At 42.9% G+C, this 20,474-nt stretch overlaps 1 protein-coding gene across 7 annotated transcripts in view; it reads left to right on the top strand.

Annotated features, from left to right (window-relative positions):
• The first annotated feature begins 500 nt into the window (after window positions 1-500).
• LOC115180481 (plexin-C1) overlaps window positions 501-20,474 on the top strand; it is a 21,796-nt gene continuing 1,822 nt past the window's right edge. Inside the window, exons 1-27 of one of the 7 annotated variants that reach the window (XM_029742615.1) lie at window positions 505-2,060; window positions 2,198-2,338; window positions 2,872-3,006; window positions 3,096-3,199; window positions 3,582-3,862; window positions 3,956-4,058; window positions 4,302-4,389; window positions 4,507-4,545; window positions 6,286-6,419; window positions 7,076-7,252; window positions 7,864-7,966; window positions 8,170-8,349; window positions 8,656-8,826; window positions 8,950-9,052; window positions 9,756-9,857; window positions 10,070-10,173; window positions 10,305-10,346; window positions 10,496-10,602; window positions 10,814-11,012; window positions 12,462-12,608; window positions 13,542-13,710; window positions 13,875-13,975; window positions 14,775-14,847; window positions 15,433-15,467; window positions 15,549-15,638; window positions 17,641-17,804; window positions 18,103-18,250. In XM_029742615.1, coding sequence (XP_029598475.1) covers window positions 1,092-2,060; window positions 2,198-2,338; window positions 2,872-3,006; window positions 3,096-3,199; window positions 3,582-3,862; window positions 3,956-4,058; window positions 4,302-4,389; window positions 4,507-4,545; window positions 6,286-6,419; window positions 7,076-7,252; window positions 7,864-7,966; window positions 8,170-8,349; window positions 8,656-8,826; window positions 8,950-9,052; window positions 9,756-9,857; window positions 10,070-10,173; window positions 10,305-10,346; window positions 10,496-10,602; window positions 10,814-11,012; window positions 12,462-12,608; window positions 13,542-13,710; window positions 13,875-13,975; window positions 14,775-14,847; window positions 15,433-15,467; window positions 15,549-15,638; window positions 17,641-17,804; window positions 18,103-18,250 — 4,209 coding nt within the window. In that variant the 5' untranslated portion in view covers window positions 505-1,091. Of the gene's footprint in view, window positions 2,061-2,197; window positions 2,339-2,871; window positions 3,007-3,095; window positions 3,200-3,581; window positions 3,863-3,955; window positions 4,059-4,301; window positions 4,390-4,506; window positions 4,546-6,285; window positions 6,420-7,075; window positions 7,253-7,863; window positions 7,967-8,169; window positions 8,350-8,655; window positions 8,827-8,949; window positions 9,053-9,755; window positions 9,858-10,069; window positions 10,174-10,304; window positions 10,347-10,477; window positions 10,603-10,813; window positions 11,013-12,461; window positions 12,609-13,541; window positions 13,711-13,874; window positions 13,976-14,774; window positions 14,848-15,053; window positions 15,209-15,432; window positions 15,468-15,548; window positions 15,639-17,640; window positions 17,805-18,102; window positions 18,251-20,474 lie in introns of those variants that run through there. The other 6 variants (XM_029742614.1, XM_029742613.1, XM_029742616.1 and 3 more) reach the window with 6 other exon arrangements.

The following is a 20,474-nucleotide window of genomic DNA, read 5'->3' as shown; positions in this document are numbered from 1 at the left end:
AGCCAAGGCTTGTACAAGGCTACTTACTTCTAGGACCTTGTGGAGAGTTGGACCAGTGTGAGCTCTATGACCCCAATCTAGAGAGCACTGAGAGGGATGCCATGGGCCCATTCTCAACATTGATTCCTGTATCAAGTGATGCAGACTACGAGTGTTGATATTTTTCCCACTGTCCATGTAGTCTAATTCATTGTGATCCTAAAGACAAAATGGATCCTTAATCAATACTCCTATTCTGAGTAGCTTGATCCATACGGTTCCAGGTGGTTTAACATGAAGACAGAGAAGTATAAGAGGCCATTTGCATGACCAGGGATGTTCTCTTGATAAGTGCGTGAATTGGACCATGTTCCTGTCCTGCTAAGCATTCAAAATGTAATGTGTACTTTTGGCCGTCAGGGAAACTGTATGGGGTAACAAGTGTTATTTTCTTTAGGAATGTAGTGGAGTAAAAGTTGTCAAATATAAATAGTAAAGTACAGATACACCAAAAAACGACATCAGTTGTATTTTTACTTAAGTACTTTACACCACTGCATGCCAGTCTTTAGGGTAATATTTTGTCTAGTAATGTAACACTTTCACCACCAGAAAGCAGCGAAGGACCGAACAAAAAGTTCCCCCTTGGGATAGCCCATGATGACGTCAAAAGTAATGCGAGGCATTCACTCTCGGTTACGTATTTTATTACTGAATCAAAGTATTTAAATCTCAATAATCATATAGGCGATGGTGATGTTTACACTGGCATTTGAATAGGCAATATAGGCATTACCACAAATGCGCGTTTGGAGACGTTTTGGAAACATTCAAACAACGATGTTACGATACACCTTCTGCTGAGATTGAAATGTAGGGAACTAACGTTAATTTCGACACAGTAGAGAGTTAAACACGGAAGTCTCAGTCTCAGAACTTAACCGCCGGAACTAAATTGAATGACCTAAAGTTAACAAATAGTTGCAGCATCCATCCACTGTGCGCTTTTACGCAATCCTCCTGTTGGCCTTCGGCACAGTATTACAGTAGCATCACAGGCGCAGAACGGAGTTTACCATGCGCTCTCCTCTCAGGCTTGACTGACTGACTACATGATTTACGAGATGAGGGCTGTTTTCTGGGGAGTTCTCCTCGCCTGTGTGGACTGGAGTCGGGGCCAGGAGAATCACACATTCGATGGCGACGTCCGCGACTTTGCCATAGGTGACAGCTCGGTATACGTCGTTACGGATGACCGACTCTTCCAGCTGAACCATGATTTTACCAAAATTATAAAGAGGGATAATTCGAACGTAGTTTATCCTAACCAAGAAGTACCTCCTCCCAATGAAACGTATCCATTTAAGGTAAACATTTTACTGCCATTCATAAAAAACAAGACCTTGATCACCTGTGGAACCACAAAATGCGGCTACTGTGAAATACTGGATCTCAACGAAATCTCAAAATCTGTGCATTCGGAGGATATTGAAGTGGGTTCATTGGACCCTGGAGATTCAACCATTGGCTTTATTGTTGATGTCGGGAAGAACTCCTACATTATGGCTGGAAGGTTGCAGAGCGGTGTGCCTAACGCGTGTGTCAATTCAGGTCCGTTGCTTGTCCTACGGAACACACTAGATGTACAGAAGGGAGGGATCTTTTCTGATTCAGATGAGAACGCGACTCCATATATTGACGCCAGACAAAAGGAAAAGTTTCAGTTTGTGGACGGCTTTCAGAGTAATTCACACATCTACGTGTTCTTGAACGTTCCCAAAGAGCGTCAAGTTCGACTTATTTGGTTCAAGAGCGAGAACAATAAAGCAAATACTTTGAAGTCCCTCAAAGTTGCAACACTCAAATGCTGTGGAAACATGGAGCGCCGGCAGCTCCTGTCTTCCTCTGTGATTCCAGGTTCTGGTGGGCTCCATGGTCAGGTGCTCTGGGCAGGTGTGTTCACGGCTGGTAACACAAGCGACCCCATCAACACCATGCTGGCCATCTATAACATCAGCCACTCTACAGGGCTTCAACTCATAAACGATGACCCAGACTTCTGCTATGAAGACTGTGCAAAGGTTGGTCAGACGATGCTGATTATATTCTGTATGGTTTATAACCAACACCTTATTAACGACACTGTCATTATTGTTACCCTAATTCCTTAGCAAATGTGTTGAGATTGTCTGTAACACTGATATGTATGCTGTTTCAGTCATCGGGATTAGGTAACCCCCCGGACCTGCAGCCAGAGGCAGTGGTGTTTCAATACAGCTCCATGACATCAGTGTTGGCAGTGAGACACAACTCCTGGCTGGTGTTCTTCATCGGGACAGGAGACGGACAACTCATCAAGGTCTGTGGAACACAGTTATGAGAACTCTTAACACACACACACACACTGGCCTCATAACACCCCACTCATGTCATTAATTCTCCCTTGAACACAGATACTCGTACAACAGAATTACAGCATTCTCTACCAAACGTGGCTCACATCAGGGAATTTGAGGTCTAAATTAGCCTGGAAAATCCCCACAATACTCTACTAGACACAATAGTCTCCTTCATGCAGTGTTGTCTCTGGAAAGCTTTAATAATCCAGACAAATCCCCTGTTTCTAACAGAAATATCACAGCCATGCTGTACACTCTAACAAACCACACAGGGTTTGGTCACCACTACACATTAATGATTGTTATCCTATCATGTATCATCGTCATCAAATTCATACTCTTGTTGACAGAGAGAAATGTGTGCAGTCAACTGACATTTACAACTGCAGTATAGGTGATTTCCTAGGGCCATGTTATGCATTGTGGTTTGTTAGTGTGATATGTCAATCTACAGAGACATATTATTGAAGTGTCTCTCTCTGTCCCATGTCAGCTTGCTGTAGACAAGGCCTACAAACCTGCCTGTCCCAGAGTGCTCTACAAGTCAGATGACGACCGCCGTGTGTTTCCCAAGATGCACCTGGATCCAGTGGACCGCAAACATGTGTACATGGCACTGAAGAACCAGGTAAGTTCTACTGTACACAGAGATACATATTATACAGTACAACCATTCTGAAATAGGACCCAGGACATAATATTGTGTGTTTGTTGTAGATGATGCGTGTGCCTGTGGCTCAGTGCAGTGAACACAAGAGTCTGAAGGGTTGTTGGTCTGCTCAGGACCACTTCTGTGGCTGGTGTGAGTCTGAGAACAGCAGGTCAGTCACAAGAACCACAACTACACACTTCTATAACTTACACTATAGAAGAGGTTTCTTTATTACATCACATTTTCTTTTCTAAAATGTAATTTTTCATTCTTGTTATGAAGATAAACAGTGGCAGTCATTTCAATGTAATTAAATGAGACAGTTGTCTGTGTTATTGACCTATCTCGGCCCAGGGTTTTTCATACCATATGATCTTGATTATATATTTTTTCAGAGTGGTAGAACAAATGTTATTTCCTGTATCACCCACAGCTTCTTAGAATAAACTTGCCTCTATAGATGAAACTTCCTGTGAATATACTTCTATGTCGTGTTTATCTGTGTCACCCTAAACCTGCTCATCCTCACCCCTTTATGTGATGTGTTCTAGATGTTCGTTTCAGGATGACTGCCTTCAGCCTTCAGCCTGGATCTCCATATCTGAGGACTCCCAACAACAGAACATGGTCTCTTACCAGGTGGAGAAGAGCAGCAGTGGAGAGAAGATCACACTCACTGTCAAGGTCCACCTGAATGTGCATGGGACAGGAAGTCTCACCTTCGCCTGTATCTTCCTCACAAGAAGTGTTAGTCTATGTGACAGGACAAGCCCCTCTCCAGCGTTGCCGCGATGCTCCTGCCTGTTCTCCAGCGACCAGCTTCCTGCTGAAGGTGACCTTTCACCTTCTAACTCTCCTGTAGATTTCTCACTGACAAAATGGAGCATCTTGCTTAGAGATTGTTTCCCTGTGTTCTTCCACATAGGTCTGGATGTCACAGTGGAGATAAGAGTGGGGAAGCAGAACCTTACTGAGAAACTGATGCTCACTAACTGTTCAGACGTCACTGGACCACCAACCTCTGCCCTGTCAGTCAGACATCCCAGATCTGTCATGCTACGCCTCAGCACCTTGATATGGCTATGTTTCAACCTACTTGTTTAGACCTACTTCAATATTTACTATAATGACATCTTTCAAATTATATTGGGCACTTGCCTTTCTGTATGTTATAGATTTGTTTGTACACATTTTGCATGAGTAACAGATGGTACACATGTTTATGATTAAACTCACTGTAGTTTTCTTATTAGTATCTCTGTGTCTCTCAGGTGTTCTCAGTGCATGACAGCTGGATGTAGCTGGAGTAATGATGCCTGCTCCTGGACCCCCAGGTCTGCCAAATCAGACCCCATACAGGTATCACACGCACGCACACACACACACACACATCTTCATCTTTGGGGGTGTTCATCTTCTTCACCCATGTGTGTTCCTGTATCTTGTTCATCAATCCTCTCTCACTTCCTTCCCCAGGATGTGTGCAGACTCAGCCAGTCAGGAATGAACTACTCTGTAAGTCCATCCTACTGATCACAGCTCCTCTTCATCAGCATCTCTCAGTGGGTCTTCTGTCCCTTATAGGGAAGTTTGATCTCAGAACAGGGAACTAAGTGTGTTTGTGTGTGCGTGTGTGTCTGCATGTGACACAGATTGGACTTGAAGTGGTCTGGGATTTTCACGGTGACATTGCCAGCACGGGCATTTCATGCTAAGTACCTATCAAATAGCTAAGGACATGTGTTATGTGACAATGACATAGCTTTCTTGTAAATTGTCAGCTCTGAAATTGTATCTGAGTTCACCACAACCCATACACTACCAAACAATGTTACATTTTGTTCACACGTGTGTCGTAAGCTACTTACTGAACATACATACAGTAACTTATTTCAACAACTAAACAATGTTGACATCTGAAATCGAATATCACTGAAAGATACAGTATAGTGTCTGCGTTTGAGATGTTTTAATGAGCTTACTTTATCATGCTCCTCCCAGTCTGAATGAAATGTGAAGAATTGAATTAGATGTGATGAATATAGCTGTGTGTGTTTGGTGGTGAAGGAAGTGTTTGTTCCTCATAGGGTTTGGTGTTAAAGTGTCAAAGTTCCTTTGGTCTTATCAAACCGTTCTCTCGCTCTCTCTCGCTCTCTCACACTCTCGCTCTCTCATGAAAGCTAAGACTGAGGACAAAACGAAGAAACTCAAAGGGATGTCTACCAATGCCAAGATACTATATTCAGTTATACAGAGCAATATTCATAGATCTGGGCATCCTACATTTAGATCACTCGTAAAATAGAGATTTTATCTCAACCAGAATGGTATGGACCAAAAAGGTTATATATAGTAAGAAGATGTTTGTGAATAGAGCCTTTGTCTCTGAGTCAAGTCATCATACCTGTGGGGATCATGGATCACATGACTGTGCCCCAGGGCAGTAGTAGATTTCAAACCATCCATCATAATTACATACAGTGAGCTCCAAAAGTATTGGGACAGTGACACATTTTTTGTTGTTTTGGCTCTGTACTCAGCACTTTGGAAGTGAAATGATACAATGATTATGAAGTTAAAGTGCAGACTGTCAGCTTTAATTTGAGGGTATTTTCATCCATATCGGGTGAACCATTTAGAAATTACAGCACTTTTTGTACATAGTTCCCCCATGTTAGGGACCAAAAGTAATGGGACAAATTAATTTATGTCTATTAAAGTAGTCAAAAGTTTAGTATTTGGTCCCTTAATCCCAGCACGCAAAGATTTTATCAAGCTTGGATGCATTTGCTGTTTGTTTTGGTTATGTTTCAGTACATTTCTTTGCCCAATATAAATGAATGGTAAATAACGTATTGTGTAATCACTTTTATTGTAAATAAGAATAGGATGATTCTAAACACTTCTGCATTAATGTGGATGCTACTATGATTATGGATAGTCCTGAATGAATCTTGAATAATGATGAGTGAGAATGTTACAGATGCACAAATATCATACCCCCAAGACATGCTAACCTTTCATCACAATAAAAGGGGAGGTTAGCATTTTATATCATACCCCCAAGACATGCTAACCTTTCATCATCACAATAAAAGGGGAGGTTAGCATTTTTTGGGGGTATGATATTTATGCCTTTAACTTTGTCACTCATCATTATTTACCAAAACTAAAGAGCAAGCCTACGGCCACAAACACATTTAGTTTCACTTGTCTTTATCAGAAATATTGTCTATGTCTGTGTGTGTTTGTCAGGAGCCAGTGATCGTCTCCATAGTGCCCAGTGTTGTGTCCTTCCATGGGAGAAACCACGCCCTGATGACTGGGAAGAACCTCCATCACGTGACTAGGGTTCGCTTCCAAGGGCACATGGACTGCAGTTTCAAGGAGTGAGTCAAAGTGGACAATCGGTTGAATATGATTTGTTTTACTAATTCATGCAGACATCATTTTAGGAGATAAATAAAATGTAAAAAATGTAATCAATGCTTTTAAACAATGATTTAGATTTTTTTCACTGGTGCTCACTTCGTTCATGAAAGCCCAATGCTTTATTACTGTGTTTTGGTAAAGTGTGTGTTTGTCCCGCTGGTATAAAGGATTTTCGAGACAGGCGCAGGAATACACAATAGGGGTTTTTAATACACCCAAAACAAACACGTATACAAAAACACTGGGCTGTACCCAAACAAAAGAGCGAGGGTAAACCTCGTTGAACGACACGGGACGATACCCGTAATACACAATATATAAAGCACACAGCATAACAGCTGCACTAACGCATATGTACTCACACCACCAACGGACATGGGAACAATAATCAACAAAGACAGGGGGAACAGAGGGCACATATATAACCTACTAATCAGGGGAAATGGGAACCAGGTGTGTGTAGTCAGACAAGACAGTCCGGGGTTGACGATAATGAATACCGTGCAGTGAAGCCTAGAAATCCGGTGACGTAGACCTCCAGAACTGGTAAACAGAATGAGCATCAGTACCGGGGGGATCCGTAACCTGTGTAGTGTGTGTATCATCTGGTCAGGTCTCCTGTGTGGAACAACACTGGGTCCAGTCTGACATTCCACATCCCTAGTGGAGACAAAGGTTCTGTCATTGTGTGTGCCGTGCTGCCAGACGGTCGCTGTCTGGGCAAGGCCACTGTCACCTATGGGTCCTCACCGTCTTGCACTGGGCTAACACCAAGCACTACCTGGGCTAGGTAAAAAAACACACACACACATACACACACATAGGTACGCGTGTGCGCACACACACACACTTAGGTACGCACATTTGATCAGAATTTTTATACACACACACACACACACACACACACACACACACACACACACACACACACACACACACACACACACACACACACACACACACACACACACACACACACACACACACATGCACACACAAGCTATACAGAGGTTAAGAAGCATGCCTGTAACTCTTTTCCATATATGGCTGATGGCCATTATGTTGTCTGATGGGGAAAGAAAGTGGGCCGCTTCGCAGAAGTTGCTTCATACAACAGTCTTATGTTTCAATCACCTCTTTCTCTCAGCTGCTCAGCACTGGCTTCCCTTTTTGCTTTTGGTAGCTCTCTAAAGCAGATTCTTCATGCTTGGCTAGCTAGTTTTTATGGACCATGTCATACTTTAATAATCCTGTGAAATGTTTTTTTTTGTGTTACAACTTGTTTTTCTTCCTCTGGCTTATTCAAATAATGTGGTTTAGATATGACTACAATTCACATCAGCACGCTAGGTGTGACCAACAACCCTCCTCTGATTGGTTGATTTCGTTTGTGTCCTGCAGTGGGAAGAGGAAGATCAAGGTTCAAGGGTCCCAGCTGGAGTTTGTGGAGGGGGTTGTTCATGACCACGCCCCTCAGACCATCCTAACCAACTACAGCTCTGGGGTAGGCATCTTAACACACTGATTTGAATTGATTTCTTGACTAAGCGTCATGTCTTCACCCACTCTCAGGTAACCAGTCAGTAACCTAATATGAACATGCACACTGCCACACCTCACCAAACGTTCACCTTCACACAACACAGAAATCAGTCAAGGGGGCCTCAATATCTGAGGTATTCTAATTCATGTTGTTGGTGTTTTTAGAGTCTGTGGTACCACACACCTCTCTTTGAACACATTAACCAGCCAGTCACCTCCACTGTGTCTCTGAGAGTGGCCAATCAGACACTGGCCTGCTCGTCACAGCTCACCTACCATCCCGACCCAGAATTCACCAGCTATACTGCAATCAAGACAGGAAACGACCTGCGTGTCACCATTGAGGTATACGCACATGTGCACGCATTCATGCACCCATACACACACATATGTACTTGAAAGCTCTCTCTCTTCCCTGTAGCTCAGTTGGTAGAGCATGGTGTTTGCAACGCCAGGGTTGTGGGTTTGATTCCCACGGGGGGCCAGCACAGGAAAAAAAAAAAAATGTATGAAATGAAATGTATGTATTCACTACTGTAAGTCGCTCTGGATAAGAGCGTCTGCTAAAATGACTAAAATGTAAAATGTCATTCTCTCTCTCTCTCTCTCTCTCATTCATTCATACACGTTCCATTTCTTTTTTCATTTCAGAAAAGGGCTGACGAGTTGAACATCGCCACAGAAGAGATCTTAGTGTTTGGTGTTCAGGAGGAGAACCAGGATGTAGAGTGTATCATGGAAACCATCGAGAAGAGCAACGGGACTGACTCTGTCATCTGTGAGATAAAGAACACTCCCAACTTTAACATCAACTCAGTGACGGTAAACCTCTTACTCAGATAAATCCAAAAAGGTTGTTAGTTGCTCTTGGAAACTCCGAATCAGAACTGTCCTTGGAAATAGTATTTTACAGTCAACATGCATTATGATGTGTTTGTTTTTCAGATAAGAGTTGGAAACTTAATGAAAAACCTTTTACCAAAACAAGCCGCACTTTCACCGCTACTCATCCTTGTGCTTATACCCATCATCATTGGGGTCATTGTGGGTAAGTATTCAACTTCATCAACTTTGTTTTCACTTAGTGTCTCATGACAGACTGTAAATGTCCCTATCAAGTAGCTGGCACGCAAGATTTGGTTCTGGGTTCTGAAATGAGTTCTGACCTGAGCCCAGATATCTAAGTGATTACTTTCCTCGTGTTATGGGATGCACACAATCACAGCACCAGATCAGGTGTTGCTGATGCGTTGCTTATACAGGTTCAGGAGTAATGCTAGTAAAGGTACTTTCTTGTATACTGGAGCCTCAGAATGGAATGAGTTGCCTCTGCCTATAAAAACAACGTCCTCTGGGCAGCTTTAAAAATAAAGTTAAATAAGTTTGATGTCTTCTGTGCCCATATGAATATGATGTAACTGGAATGATGAGATAGATGTTCTTCTCTGTTTTTGTTTCATTATTTCACTGCCATACTGTGTTCCATCTTGTCTATCCATCTTGTCTCAAGAGGACCACAATGGAAATAAGTCCCAGACTTTATTGTGTGTTATCTTCCATGATTATTTTCATCTGCGTGTGTGGCTTTTTCAAGTTTTATGTGTGCTTGTTTTTTAAAATGGTCGAATTAATAAACTAAACTAAAAAAAGACCTGGTTTGGTTGAATAGGTTTAGGTATGGTGCGTGCGTGCGTGCGTGCGTGCGTGCGTGAGTGAGTGAGGAAATAAAGCTCTTGTCCTGTCCTGACCAGGTGCGGTGTGGTATTCCTACATTAAACAGAGGAAAATGGCGGCACAAATGAACAAGCAGCTAGAACTGCTGGAATGTGACATCAGAAATGACATCAGACAAGGTCAGACATCGTGGACACACCGACCTTGATTTAGATTCTTAAATCGCACACAGACAGGCACACACACACACTCATACTCACTGATGCACCAAATTGGCATCATAAAATGGATTTAACAGAGTAAAGGCCCATGACTACCACCCACATGCAATTCACACATAGTTATAGTTGCACCAAAAACAAACGCCCTTACTTACCCTTCTGTTCTCTAGGATTTGTGGATATGCAGACGGAAAAGTGTGATTTAATTGAGAACGTTGGAGCCATCCCTTTCTTGGACTACAAGCACTTTGCTTCCAGGATCTTCTTCCCTGATGTACGTAGGAGCAGAACACAGAACAGAGTCAATGCAGTATACCTAATACAGTCTGCTTTAAAATATGTAATGTTGTATTAAATTGACAGATAGGTTGTGTTTTTATGTTCATACTTTGTCCTTTCGTTTAGGGTGGACCTGTGATGACCTCCTGTATCAAAGACATTGGCCAGGTGAGATTTGATTTGAACTGTATGTGAAATCTGCTTGTCTGATTGCCATAACATGACTTTATGAATGACTGGAAGGGAAACGGAGGATGTAATAGATTTCCATAAGTAGCTAACATCTGTCCTGTGGTCAGGACGCGGTGAAGGTGCAGCTAGACGAGAGCTGCCAGGCCCTGTCCAGACTGATCCGGGATCAGGTGTTCCTCACCTCCTTCGTCCACGCTCTGGAGGAGCAGAAGAACTTCAACGTCAAGGAGAAGTGAGTCAGTGAGGACAGGACAGGACACAATTTAGGCCAAGTGTCACTTAGCTGGTTTGGGTATAGGATATACGACAGATAAGGTTAAGGTACTGTATATAGTACAGTGGAAATGATTTAGGTGTTGTTTAAGTCATTATGGATGAGCAGGTTGGTGTGTATAGCAGGTAATAGAGATGTCATAAGTCTGATGTATGTTGTGTCCTACAAGGTGTGCGGTGGCCTCCCTGCTGACCGTGTCCCTCCACGGTGACCTGCCCTACCTGACCCAGGTGATGGAGGAACTACTCAGGGCTCTGATGGATCAGCCCAGTAACTCCCAGCCCAAACTCATGCTGCGACGCACCGAGTCCATAGTAGAGAAGCTGCTCACCAACTGGATGTCCATCTGTCTCTACGGCTTCCTCAGGGTCAGTCTGTCTGTCTCTATGGCTTCCTCCGGGTCAGTTCGCCTGTCTCTACGGCTTCCTCAGGGTCAGTCTGCTTGTCTCTATGGCTTCCTCAGAGTCAGTCAGTCTGTCTCTATGGCTTCCTCAGGGTCAGTCTGCCTGTCTCTACGGCTTCCTCAGGGTCAGTCTGTCTGCCTCTATGGCTTCCTCAGGGTCAGTCTGCCTGTCTCTACGGCTTCCTCTAGGGTCAGTCTGTCTCTACGGCTTCCTCAGGGACAGTCTGCTTGTCTCTACGGGTTCCTCAGGATCAGTCCATCTGTCTCTATGGTTTCCTCAGGATCAGTCCATCTGTCTCTATGGTTTCCTCAGGATCAGTCCATCTGTCTCTATGGTTTCCTCAAGGGTCAATCCGTCTGTCTCTACGGCTTCCTCTAGGGTCAGTCGGTCTCTACAGCTTCCTCAAGGGTTAGTCTGTCTGTCTCTACGGCTTCCTCAGGGTCAGTTCGTCTGTTTCTACAGCTTCCTCAGGGTCAGTCTGTCTGTCTCTACGGCTTCCTCTAGGGTCAGTCTGTTTCTACAGCTTCCTCAGGGTCAGTCCGTCTGTCTCTACGGCTTCCTCTAGGGTCAGTCGGTCTCTACAGCTTCCTCAGGGACAGTCTGCCTGTCTCTACGGGTTCCTCAAGGGTCAGTCTGTCTGTCTCTACGGCTTCCTCAGGATCGATCAGTCCGTCTGTCTCTATGGTTTCCTCAAGGGTCAATCCGTCTGTCTCTACGGCTTCCTCTAGGGTCAGTCTGTCTCTACAGCTTCCTCTAGGGTCAGTCTGTCTGTCTCTACGGCTTCCTCAGGGTCAGTTCGTCTGTTTCTACAGCTTCCTCAGGGTCAGTCCATCTGTCTCTATGGCTTCCTCTAGGGTCAGTCTGTCTGTCTCTACGGCTTCCTCAGGGCCAGTTCGTCTGTTTCTACAGCTTCCTCAGGGTCAGTCTGTCTGTCTCTACGGCTTCCTCAGGGTCAGTTCGTCTGTTTCTACAGCTTCCTCAGGGTCAGTCTGTCTGTCTGTACGGCTTCCTCAGGGTCAGTCCGTCTGTCTCTACAGCTTCCTCAAGGGTCAATCCGTCTGTCTGTACGGCTTCCTCAGGGTCAGTCCGTCTGTCTCTACAGCTTCCTCAAGGGTCCGTCTGTCTGTCTATATCAGTCTATATTTGTTATTTTCTTGCTTCTTCTATCAAAGCCTTAATCATTCATGTTGTCTGTATTTATTAGCCTCCATGTCATTATGGTCCGCTCACAGTACATTTTTACTTTTCTCATATATTTCCACGTGTGTTTGAGTGTCTCTATAAATGAATGTCTGTTTTTGTAACTTTTCATATGAGTGCATGTCAATGAGTTATACCTAATTGTACAAGTGAATACCGATTTGTGTGTGTTTAACTGAGCTGTGTGTGTGTGTGTGTGTTGTGTCCCAACAGGAGAGTGTGGGCCAGCCTCTTTTCCTGCTGGTTTGTGCTCTGACCCAGCAGATGTCTAAAGGCCCAGTGGACTCAGTCACAGAAAAGGCTCTCTACACACTTAATGAAGACTGGTTACTGTGGCAGGCTCAGGACTTCAGCCCAATGGTGCACGCACGCACGCACGCACGCACGCACGCACACACACACACACACACACACACACACACACACACACACACACAGCACATTGCCATACACAGCACACTGCCACACACACACACCCTTCCTGGATCTAGAGAGTGGTGAGAGAGGTAGTTGGCAGTTCCTCTATGTTTTGTTTGTTACCAGAAAGGCTGTGGTTAGAGGAGCTGGTCTGTTAGAAAACATATCTCAGTATGCCGGGGCAAAAATAGATGGGTTGAAAGTGATGTTACACTCACAAAAATCCTCAACAAAAACATGTCTTCATAGTTATCTGTTTGTATTCAGCCTATTCTCGAGGCACATGTGTGTAAATATATCTTATTAGTATTTGTTCTGTGGTTAGTTCTTGTTCTGTGGTTTGTAGATGCGGACACCGGCATATGCAATGTTGACAGGAAAAGCTATTGATTTTTTAGGAAACTATAAGTAGATATGGCCTCCGACTTCACACATTTCTCAGTTTCAGTCTCTCAGAAGCAAAAGATTAACCCTTTAAAATTAAGAAACGAGTCTAGAAGTAAATGGATCAGAGCCAAAATGGACCCAGACTCTAGTCTTTATAAGCACAGGTTGAGCCATATGGTAATCCTGCTGAGACAGTTGCTCAGTGGTTTCTTATAACAGAGAAATTAGATATAAGATTATCACAAGAGACGACACCACACAAGATATCCTCAGTCTCTCTATTCTATCCCTGTAGTGTATAGGTTTTATTGTATGAAGTCCATCAAGTGATATACACAGCCATGAGGCTTTATAAAGCTTTTCCCTGGCCCAAATAGAAAGATAGTGAGAATGAAGGTTAGCTTCAGTGGTTAGCCACACTGATAACTAGATCTCATCTCAAGTTTCATTTTCTAACCCAAACCTCAACCCCCCCCTCCGCCTCCCCAGAGGCTACAGGTGCTGTTTGCTGTGGGAACAGACGGAGAGGTCAGTGAGCCTCTGGAGGTCAGTGCTCTGGACTGTGACACGGTGGAGCAGGTCAAGGAGAAGATTCTAATGGCCTTCTTGACTAAGTTTGGCTTCCCCTACAACACCCCTCTCCAACAGATGCACATCGGTCAGTTGCCTGACATTAGGAGAGAATGCAAGAGCGATGAGTGAATTATGACTCTAAAAGCATGCGTACCTCAAATGAAACATCTTGATCGATCATACATTCTTTCAAAGGAATGGCTTTCGAATGTTCATTATAATGACCTCTCTGTTCCTTGAACTCTGCAGAGTATGAGAAGGATGGTAGGTTTGTTCCACTGAATGAGGTGGATGCCAGCTCAGGGGTTCTAGGAGAAGTTACCATGCTCAACACACTCAAGCATTACAAGGTTAGAGAACACTACCAAGCTTCCTGATGCAGGAAATAAGCCTAATCTCACGTTCAATATTTCTCTCCTTATCTCAAATCACCATCTAAGACAGATACAAATAAAAAAAAAGGCATATAGTTGAAGGCCTAAACTTAAAAAATGTAGATGAAAGGTCCAATCCCTTGCAGCTGTAGTATTACTCAATGGCTAATGCCTGGATTCCATCAGTACCGCTGAAGAGCTGCTCTATAGCGCCATTGAAATTTAAAGGCAATGTTCCTGTGTTTGCGGAGACTGCATTCACTGTAAACCCTGCATATGTCGGCTCAATCGGAAAATACCTTTCCATTTCAATCGCGCTATAAAGCGGATCTTCCGCGATCCGGATTGAATCTAGTCCTGAGTAGTTGTAATAACTAGACGGATTGGGTTGTCAAATTGTTGCTTAATGTCACCAAGCCACATGCACAAATTCGTCAGGTATCTTATAAGCACATAATAAGTAGAGGGTCTCACTAGACTAGAACATCATTGACATTGAATCAGAGTACTGAGTACAGTGTACTGCTCTGCTGCTCTCATTCTGCAGCCTGGTTTTCAAGGCACTAACAAGCAGTATTAGCTCCATTCAAGGCAGCCTGGCTGGTAGGACTGAGCTTCCTGTGTCACAACGCCAAACCAGTCCACAATTAGATTAGAACTCCTGTACCCGTTATTAGCCTCTCTGTAGAACATCACTGTATTTTAGGTCTACCAGCTGGTTGAGAAGCTGGTAACTCAGCATTTATCAACCTTCTAACTCAGTGTGTGTCTACAGGTACCGGATGGAGCGTCCATCAAAGTGCTCTCTAAGACCCATCCCATTCTGAGTCCTCAGAGCAGCCTGAAAGGTAAGGGTGTCAACAGAGATTGCCATGCTACAGTGCACCATGCCTCGAAAGCTCCCACTCCCAGAGTTCCCAGAGTCACCTCACACTGTATTTAACAGGGAATGAATGGTGGTGGTGTGTGTGTACAAAGTAACTTTTGCGATTTGGTTTGTCAAAGTCCATCTTTTATTTATTGGATTTGTTCATTGAAACTTTTATTTTGGCAGGGTGGAGTCCCATTGAGACCAAGGTCTCTTTACAAGGGAGCCCTGCGTGACAAACAATTACTCAATCAAGGCAGCATGGGCGCATAAGAAATACACAAAGAAGCATACAAATAATACGAAACACAATCATAAAAAACAACATTCAACAAAACAAACATACCTCAGCAAAGTTGAGTTTAAAGTAGACATGTTTTGCTCCACATTTACACTCCATCTCTTTCTAAAATTGTTATATGGCAGATATGAAACACAAGTTAGATGCAAAACCACTTAACTGTGTCAGCTTATATAAAACACTAACAGAAACCAGGAAGCTATTTAGTACAATTGTCTGCTATTTAGTCATCCATAGTGACCTGTTGTTGTGTATTTGTCACAGACGATCAGAACTACTCCACAAAGTACTTCCATCTGGTGAGTGGCAACATGACCTTTGAATTGAATGTCCCTGATATGCATTTGATCTGATTGATTAACAGTGCTCTTTGACTCCAGATTGACCCTGACATTGGCCAAAGGAAGAACCCGGAGAGGAAGAAGCTGAAACTGAAGGAAGTGTACCTCACCAAGCTGCTGTCCACCAAGGCAAGAGGAACTCACTGTTAACTTACATCCTGATCTGTCAAACCAACCCATTTCAACCTGCCTGTACTAAAGTGGCTTGGTTGGAGCTGTCAGTGTGGTTTCAGTGTAAGGGAAGTTTAAAAGACATTTACAATAGGGGGGAAAAACTGTAGCGCTTGACAAATACTAAATAAGGATCATATGAGAAAACACTTTTCCATCAGGCAATTATCTCTGCAGTGCATATAAAACATTGCATCAAATAGCTATTTGTTAATTTTCTTAGTCAGCATCCTCACTGAGGTAATGCCATACTTCCTGGTCCCGTATTCACTTTGTGACAAATCTGGTTGAAGTCGGAAGTTTACATACACCTTAGCCAAATACATTTAAACTCAGTTTTTCACAATTCCTGACATTTAATCCAAGTAAAAATTCCCTGTCTTAGGTCAGTTAGGATCAACACTTTATTTTAAGAATGTGAAATGTCAGAATAATAGTAGAGAGAATTATTTATTTCAGCTTTTATTTCTTTCATCACATTCCCAGTGGGTCAGAAGTTTACATACACTCAGTTAGTATTCGGTAGCATTGCCTTTAAATTGTTTAACTTGGGTCAAACGTTTCGCGTAGCCTTCCACAAGCTTCCCACAATAAGTTGTGTGAATTTTGGGCCATTCCTCCTGACAGAGCTGGTGTAACTCAGTCAGGTTTGTAGGCCTCCTTGTTCGCACACGCTTTTTCAGTTCTGCCCACACATTTTCTATAGGATTGAGGTCAGGGCTTTGTGATGGCCACACCAATACCTTGACTTTGTTGTCCTTAAGTCATTTTGCCACAACTTTGGAAGTATGCTTGGGGTCATTGTCCATTTGGAAGACCCATTTACGACCAAGCTTTAACTTCCTGACTGATGTCTTGAGATGTTGCTTCAATATATCCACATATTTTTTGCTTCCTCATGATGCCATCTATGTTGTGAAGTGCACCAGTCCCTCCTGCAGCAAAGCACCCACACAACATGATGCTGCCACCCCCGTGCTTCACGGTTGGGATGGTGTTCTTCGGCTTGCAAGCCTCCCCCTTTTTCCTCTAAACATAACGATGGTCATTATGGCCAAACAGTTCTATTTTTGTTTCATTAGACCAGAGGACATTTTTCCAAAAAGTACAATCATTGTCCCCATGTGCAGTTGCAAACCGTTGTCTGGCTTTTTTATGGCGGTTTTGGAGCAGTGGCTTCTACCTTGCTGAGTGGCCTTTCAGGTTATGTTGATATAGGACTTGTTTCACTGTGGCTATAGATACTTTTGTATCTGTTTCCTCCAGCATCTTCACAAGGAACTTTGCTGTTGTTCTGGGATTGATTTGCACTTTTCTCACCAAAGTACATTCATCTCTAGGAGACAGAATGCGTCTTCTTCCTGAGCGGTATGACGGCTGTGTGGTCCCATGGTGTTTATACTTGCGTACTATTGTTTGTACCGATGAACGTGGTACCTTCAGGCGTTTGGAAATTGCTCCCAAGGATGAACCAGACTTGTGAAGGTCTACAATTGTTTTCTGATGTCTTTGCTGATTTCTTTTGATTTTCCCATGATGTCAAGCAAAGAGGCACTGAGTTTGAAGGTAGGCCTTGAAATACATCCACAGGTACACCTCCAATTGACTCAAATTATGTCAATTAGCCTATCAGAAGTTTCTAAAGCCATGACATAATTTTCTGGAATTTTCCAAGCTGTTAAAAGGCACAGTCAACTTAGTGTATGTAAACTTCTGACCCACTGGAATTGTGATACAGGGAATTATAAGTGAAATAATCTGTCTGTAAACAATTGTTGGAAAAATTACTTGTGTCATGCACAAAGTAGATGTCCTAACCAACTTGCCAAAACTATAGTTTGTTAACATTACATTTGTGAAGTGGTTGAAAAACAAGTTTTAATGACTCCAACCTAAGTGTATGTGAACTTCCGTCTTCAACTGTATGTGAACATATGCCACCCACTTCCTCCTCTCTCAGGTCGCTGTGCATTCGTTTGTGGAAAACCTGTTCAGAACCATCTGGGGAACCCCTAACCTCAAAGCCCCGCCTGCCATCAAGTACTTCTTTGACTTCCTGGACGCCCAGGGAGAGAGCAAGAGGATCAGCGACCCAGATGTACTACACATCTGGAAAACCAACAGGTATGTGTTCATCTGGGTCATATTCATTAAGTCACACCATAGCAAAACATTTTGCAATGGAAAACGAATATGAGCATTTTATTGGACAAGTTCAAGTAGTCCCTCCATTTTTCAGTTTTTTTCTCCCATTTGGTGCCTAATGAATATGACCCTGGTGGTACACCTGTTTGAGTGTGTTTATAGTAGAATCCATCTTTCTTTCTTGGTTGTATCTACTTATTCAATACTCAATCCTCTACTCACTGTATTGGGATAGTGATAGAATGTTTGACTGGTCCTCTGTCCTGCTCCTTCCCAGCCTGCCCCTGCGGTTCTGGGTGAACATCCTGAAAAACCCACAGTTTGTGTTTGACATGGAAAAGACCCCGCCTCTGGACGGCTGTCTGTCCGTCATTGCCCAGGCCTTCATGGACTCCTTCTCCCTGGCTGAGAAACAGTTGGGCAAGGTGGGGCCAGGACAGAGAGATTACAGAATATAATGACTAACACACCTTATCTCTTGTGCTTTTGTGTGCGTTTCTGCTAATCTCAATGTCAAATATGCAAAAAGAGTTGGTGGTTCAATTCCTGCTTTGGACCTGAGATGTTTTAGGTTCAAAGTAAATTTATTGTGCTTTTGTGTACGTTTCCACAATTCCAATGGTTAAATCCCTGCCTAGCAGCAGAGGTTGTAGGTTAAAACCTCATTTATTGTATGTGTCTGCAACTGTCAATGTCAAATAAACAAAGAGAAGCCTATAACATGTTAAGGAGTTTGTGGCTCTGGTGCAAGAATCTCGCCCCATAAGGACAGGGTTGTAGATTTGAACCTAGGTGCAAGCTCCTGGGCATGGTTGCCTAGTGAGGACTCTGCTGGTCAGTGAGTCAAGGCCAATAGTGATGAGGGATTAGTGCATTTTGAGGTAGTTTCGGTTCGATTATCAGTTTTCGATTTCATTTTTTTTTTAAACATTAAATGCACTATGCGGTAATGCTCTAACACAGAATAAAACAATTAATAAAAGTTCTATGATGGCAGTGACTGCCCATTACTGCTTATCACTTATTAACCATAATTTATTCGCATTACTTTAATAAAATATTTCAGTTGTTTAATACATTTGTTTTATTTGATGTCTTTATTATTTCATTCCAAGTCATCATCTCATCTCTATAGAGCTGCTGCCTACACGTAGTTCTTCAAAGTAAAAAAGGCATACTTTTATGACTGCTGAATACCTACTATCAATCACTTAGATGATGTATTTTCAGGTAGAGATACCTCAAGCGTCTTGTCGCCAATGTTCCCTCTAAACGAGCTAGGCCCGCACCTCCTCCAGGACTGCCTCGCAGAAATGTCAGGCCGCGCGGAGACTGAGTTCACCCCATTAGTTTGCACTATGTAGATCAATGTTTTTTCTGTGGTTGAATCAACATTATATCAGCCCCTTTTCAATGCACCAAAACAAATCTAACTTTGCAAGATTGAGGCTGTGATTTTGTTGTAGGCAGAGCGCAACGGAGTAGAATTATATTGGTGGGTGGTAGCCCACTAGGGGTCTCTCAATCACCCGCTAGTGAATGAATGCGCTTTTCAGATCAGTTCAGAGCAGCGCATTTGAACATTTGTTGATATTCTTTGCTAGTTAGCGAGTTACTAGCCCAGTTATAGATAAGTATAGGTCAGCAATGGGGAGTACTGCTTCCTACAAGAGCACAAAACGTGTGGGCTACATTTCAAGCTGTCTTTGAAAAGCAAGTCAGGTAAAAAGCTTATCTTAATTAAAGGGCCAGTGTTGTATTTTGAGACAGGCTTGAATATGCAAATAAGCCAGTAGTCAGAGGGGTAGCCTACATTGTCTAATTCTCTGTATGGTAATAATAATGCATTTTATTTTGTAAAGTGGTTTACTGCATCATACATACAATTTACAGTCACCTATTTGGCCCATAGTGTTACAGACCAAGTCAAAAATCATTAATGTCACGCCTTTCATAATGTAAAATAATGTTTTTAAAAGTCTAATTCAATGTAGGCCTGAATTGAACACCACATATTAGGCTACTGTAGGCTATATCATAGAAATCACAAGCTATTTCCATGTGAAAATGTTATGGGATTTGCTCCATTGGTTTTGTTGGTAGGCCTACATTATGCTCAAATAGCCTATTGGCTACTGTCAAACTGTAAGGATACAAGCTCAGTGTTCACAAAAAAACGTGCGTCGGAAGTTGCAAATAATTCTCACAACTTTCAAGTTTCCACTCACAAGACCTAAAATTTGCTCAGTGACACAAAGAATTTGAGGCAACATTGCTTGTCTCTTCTCTCCCTTTTGGTGTCTGCCCTACACAGACAGGCCAAGTAGGAGCACAATGGATTATGGTCATTGTAGTTAATTACCATGTTTTTTTGCAGTAAACTATGTAGAATATTGGCCTGTTGGATACTACAACTCCCAACACTGCGTTGAGCTCACGTTAAAAAAAAACGAAATGGAATTCAAATTAATTGAACCGACGTCGATCCATTAGTTGTTTAAAAAAAAATTAAATAAGAAATGTCAGTTAAACGCTCAGCGCTAGCAGCGACAGGTATAATGCCGGTAGCCGCTTATGGATTTGACAGCTCTTCCACTGTTCCACCTCCTACACTGTCGGCTAGCGCAAATCTGATTGAATCGAGCCCAT

This window comes from Salmo trutta, chromosome 40 (genome assembly GCF_901001165.1).
Source record: "Salmo trutta chromosome 40, fSalTru1.1, whole genome shotgun sequence".
NCBI classification, from domain to species: Eukaryota; Metazoa; Chordata; class Actinopteri; order Salmoniformes; family Salmonidae; genus Salmo; species Salmo trutta.
The sequence above is the reverse complement of the archived record's forward strand: the minus strand, read 5'-3'. Positions and strand labels throughout refer to the sequence as shown.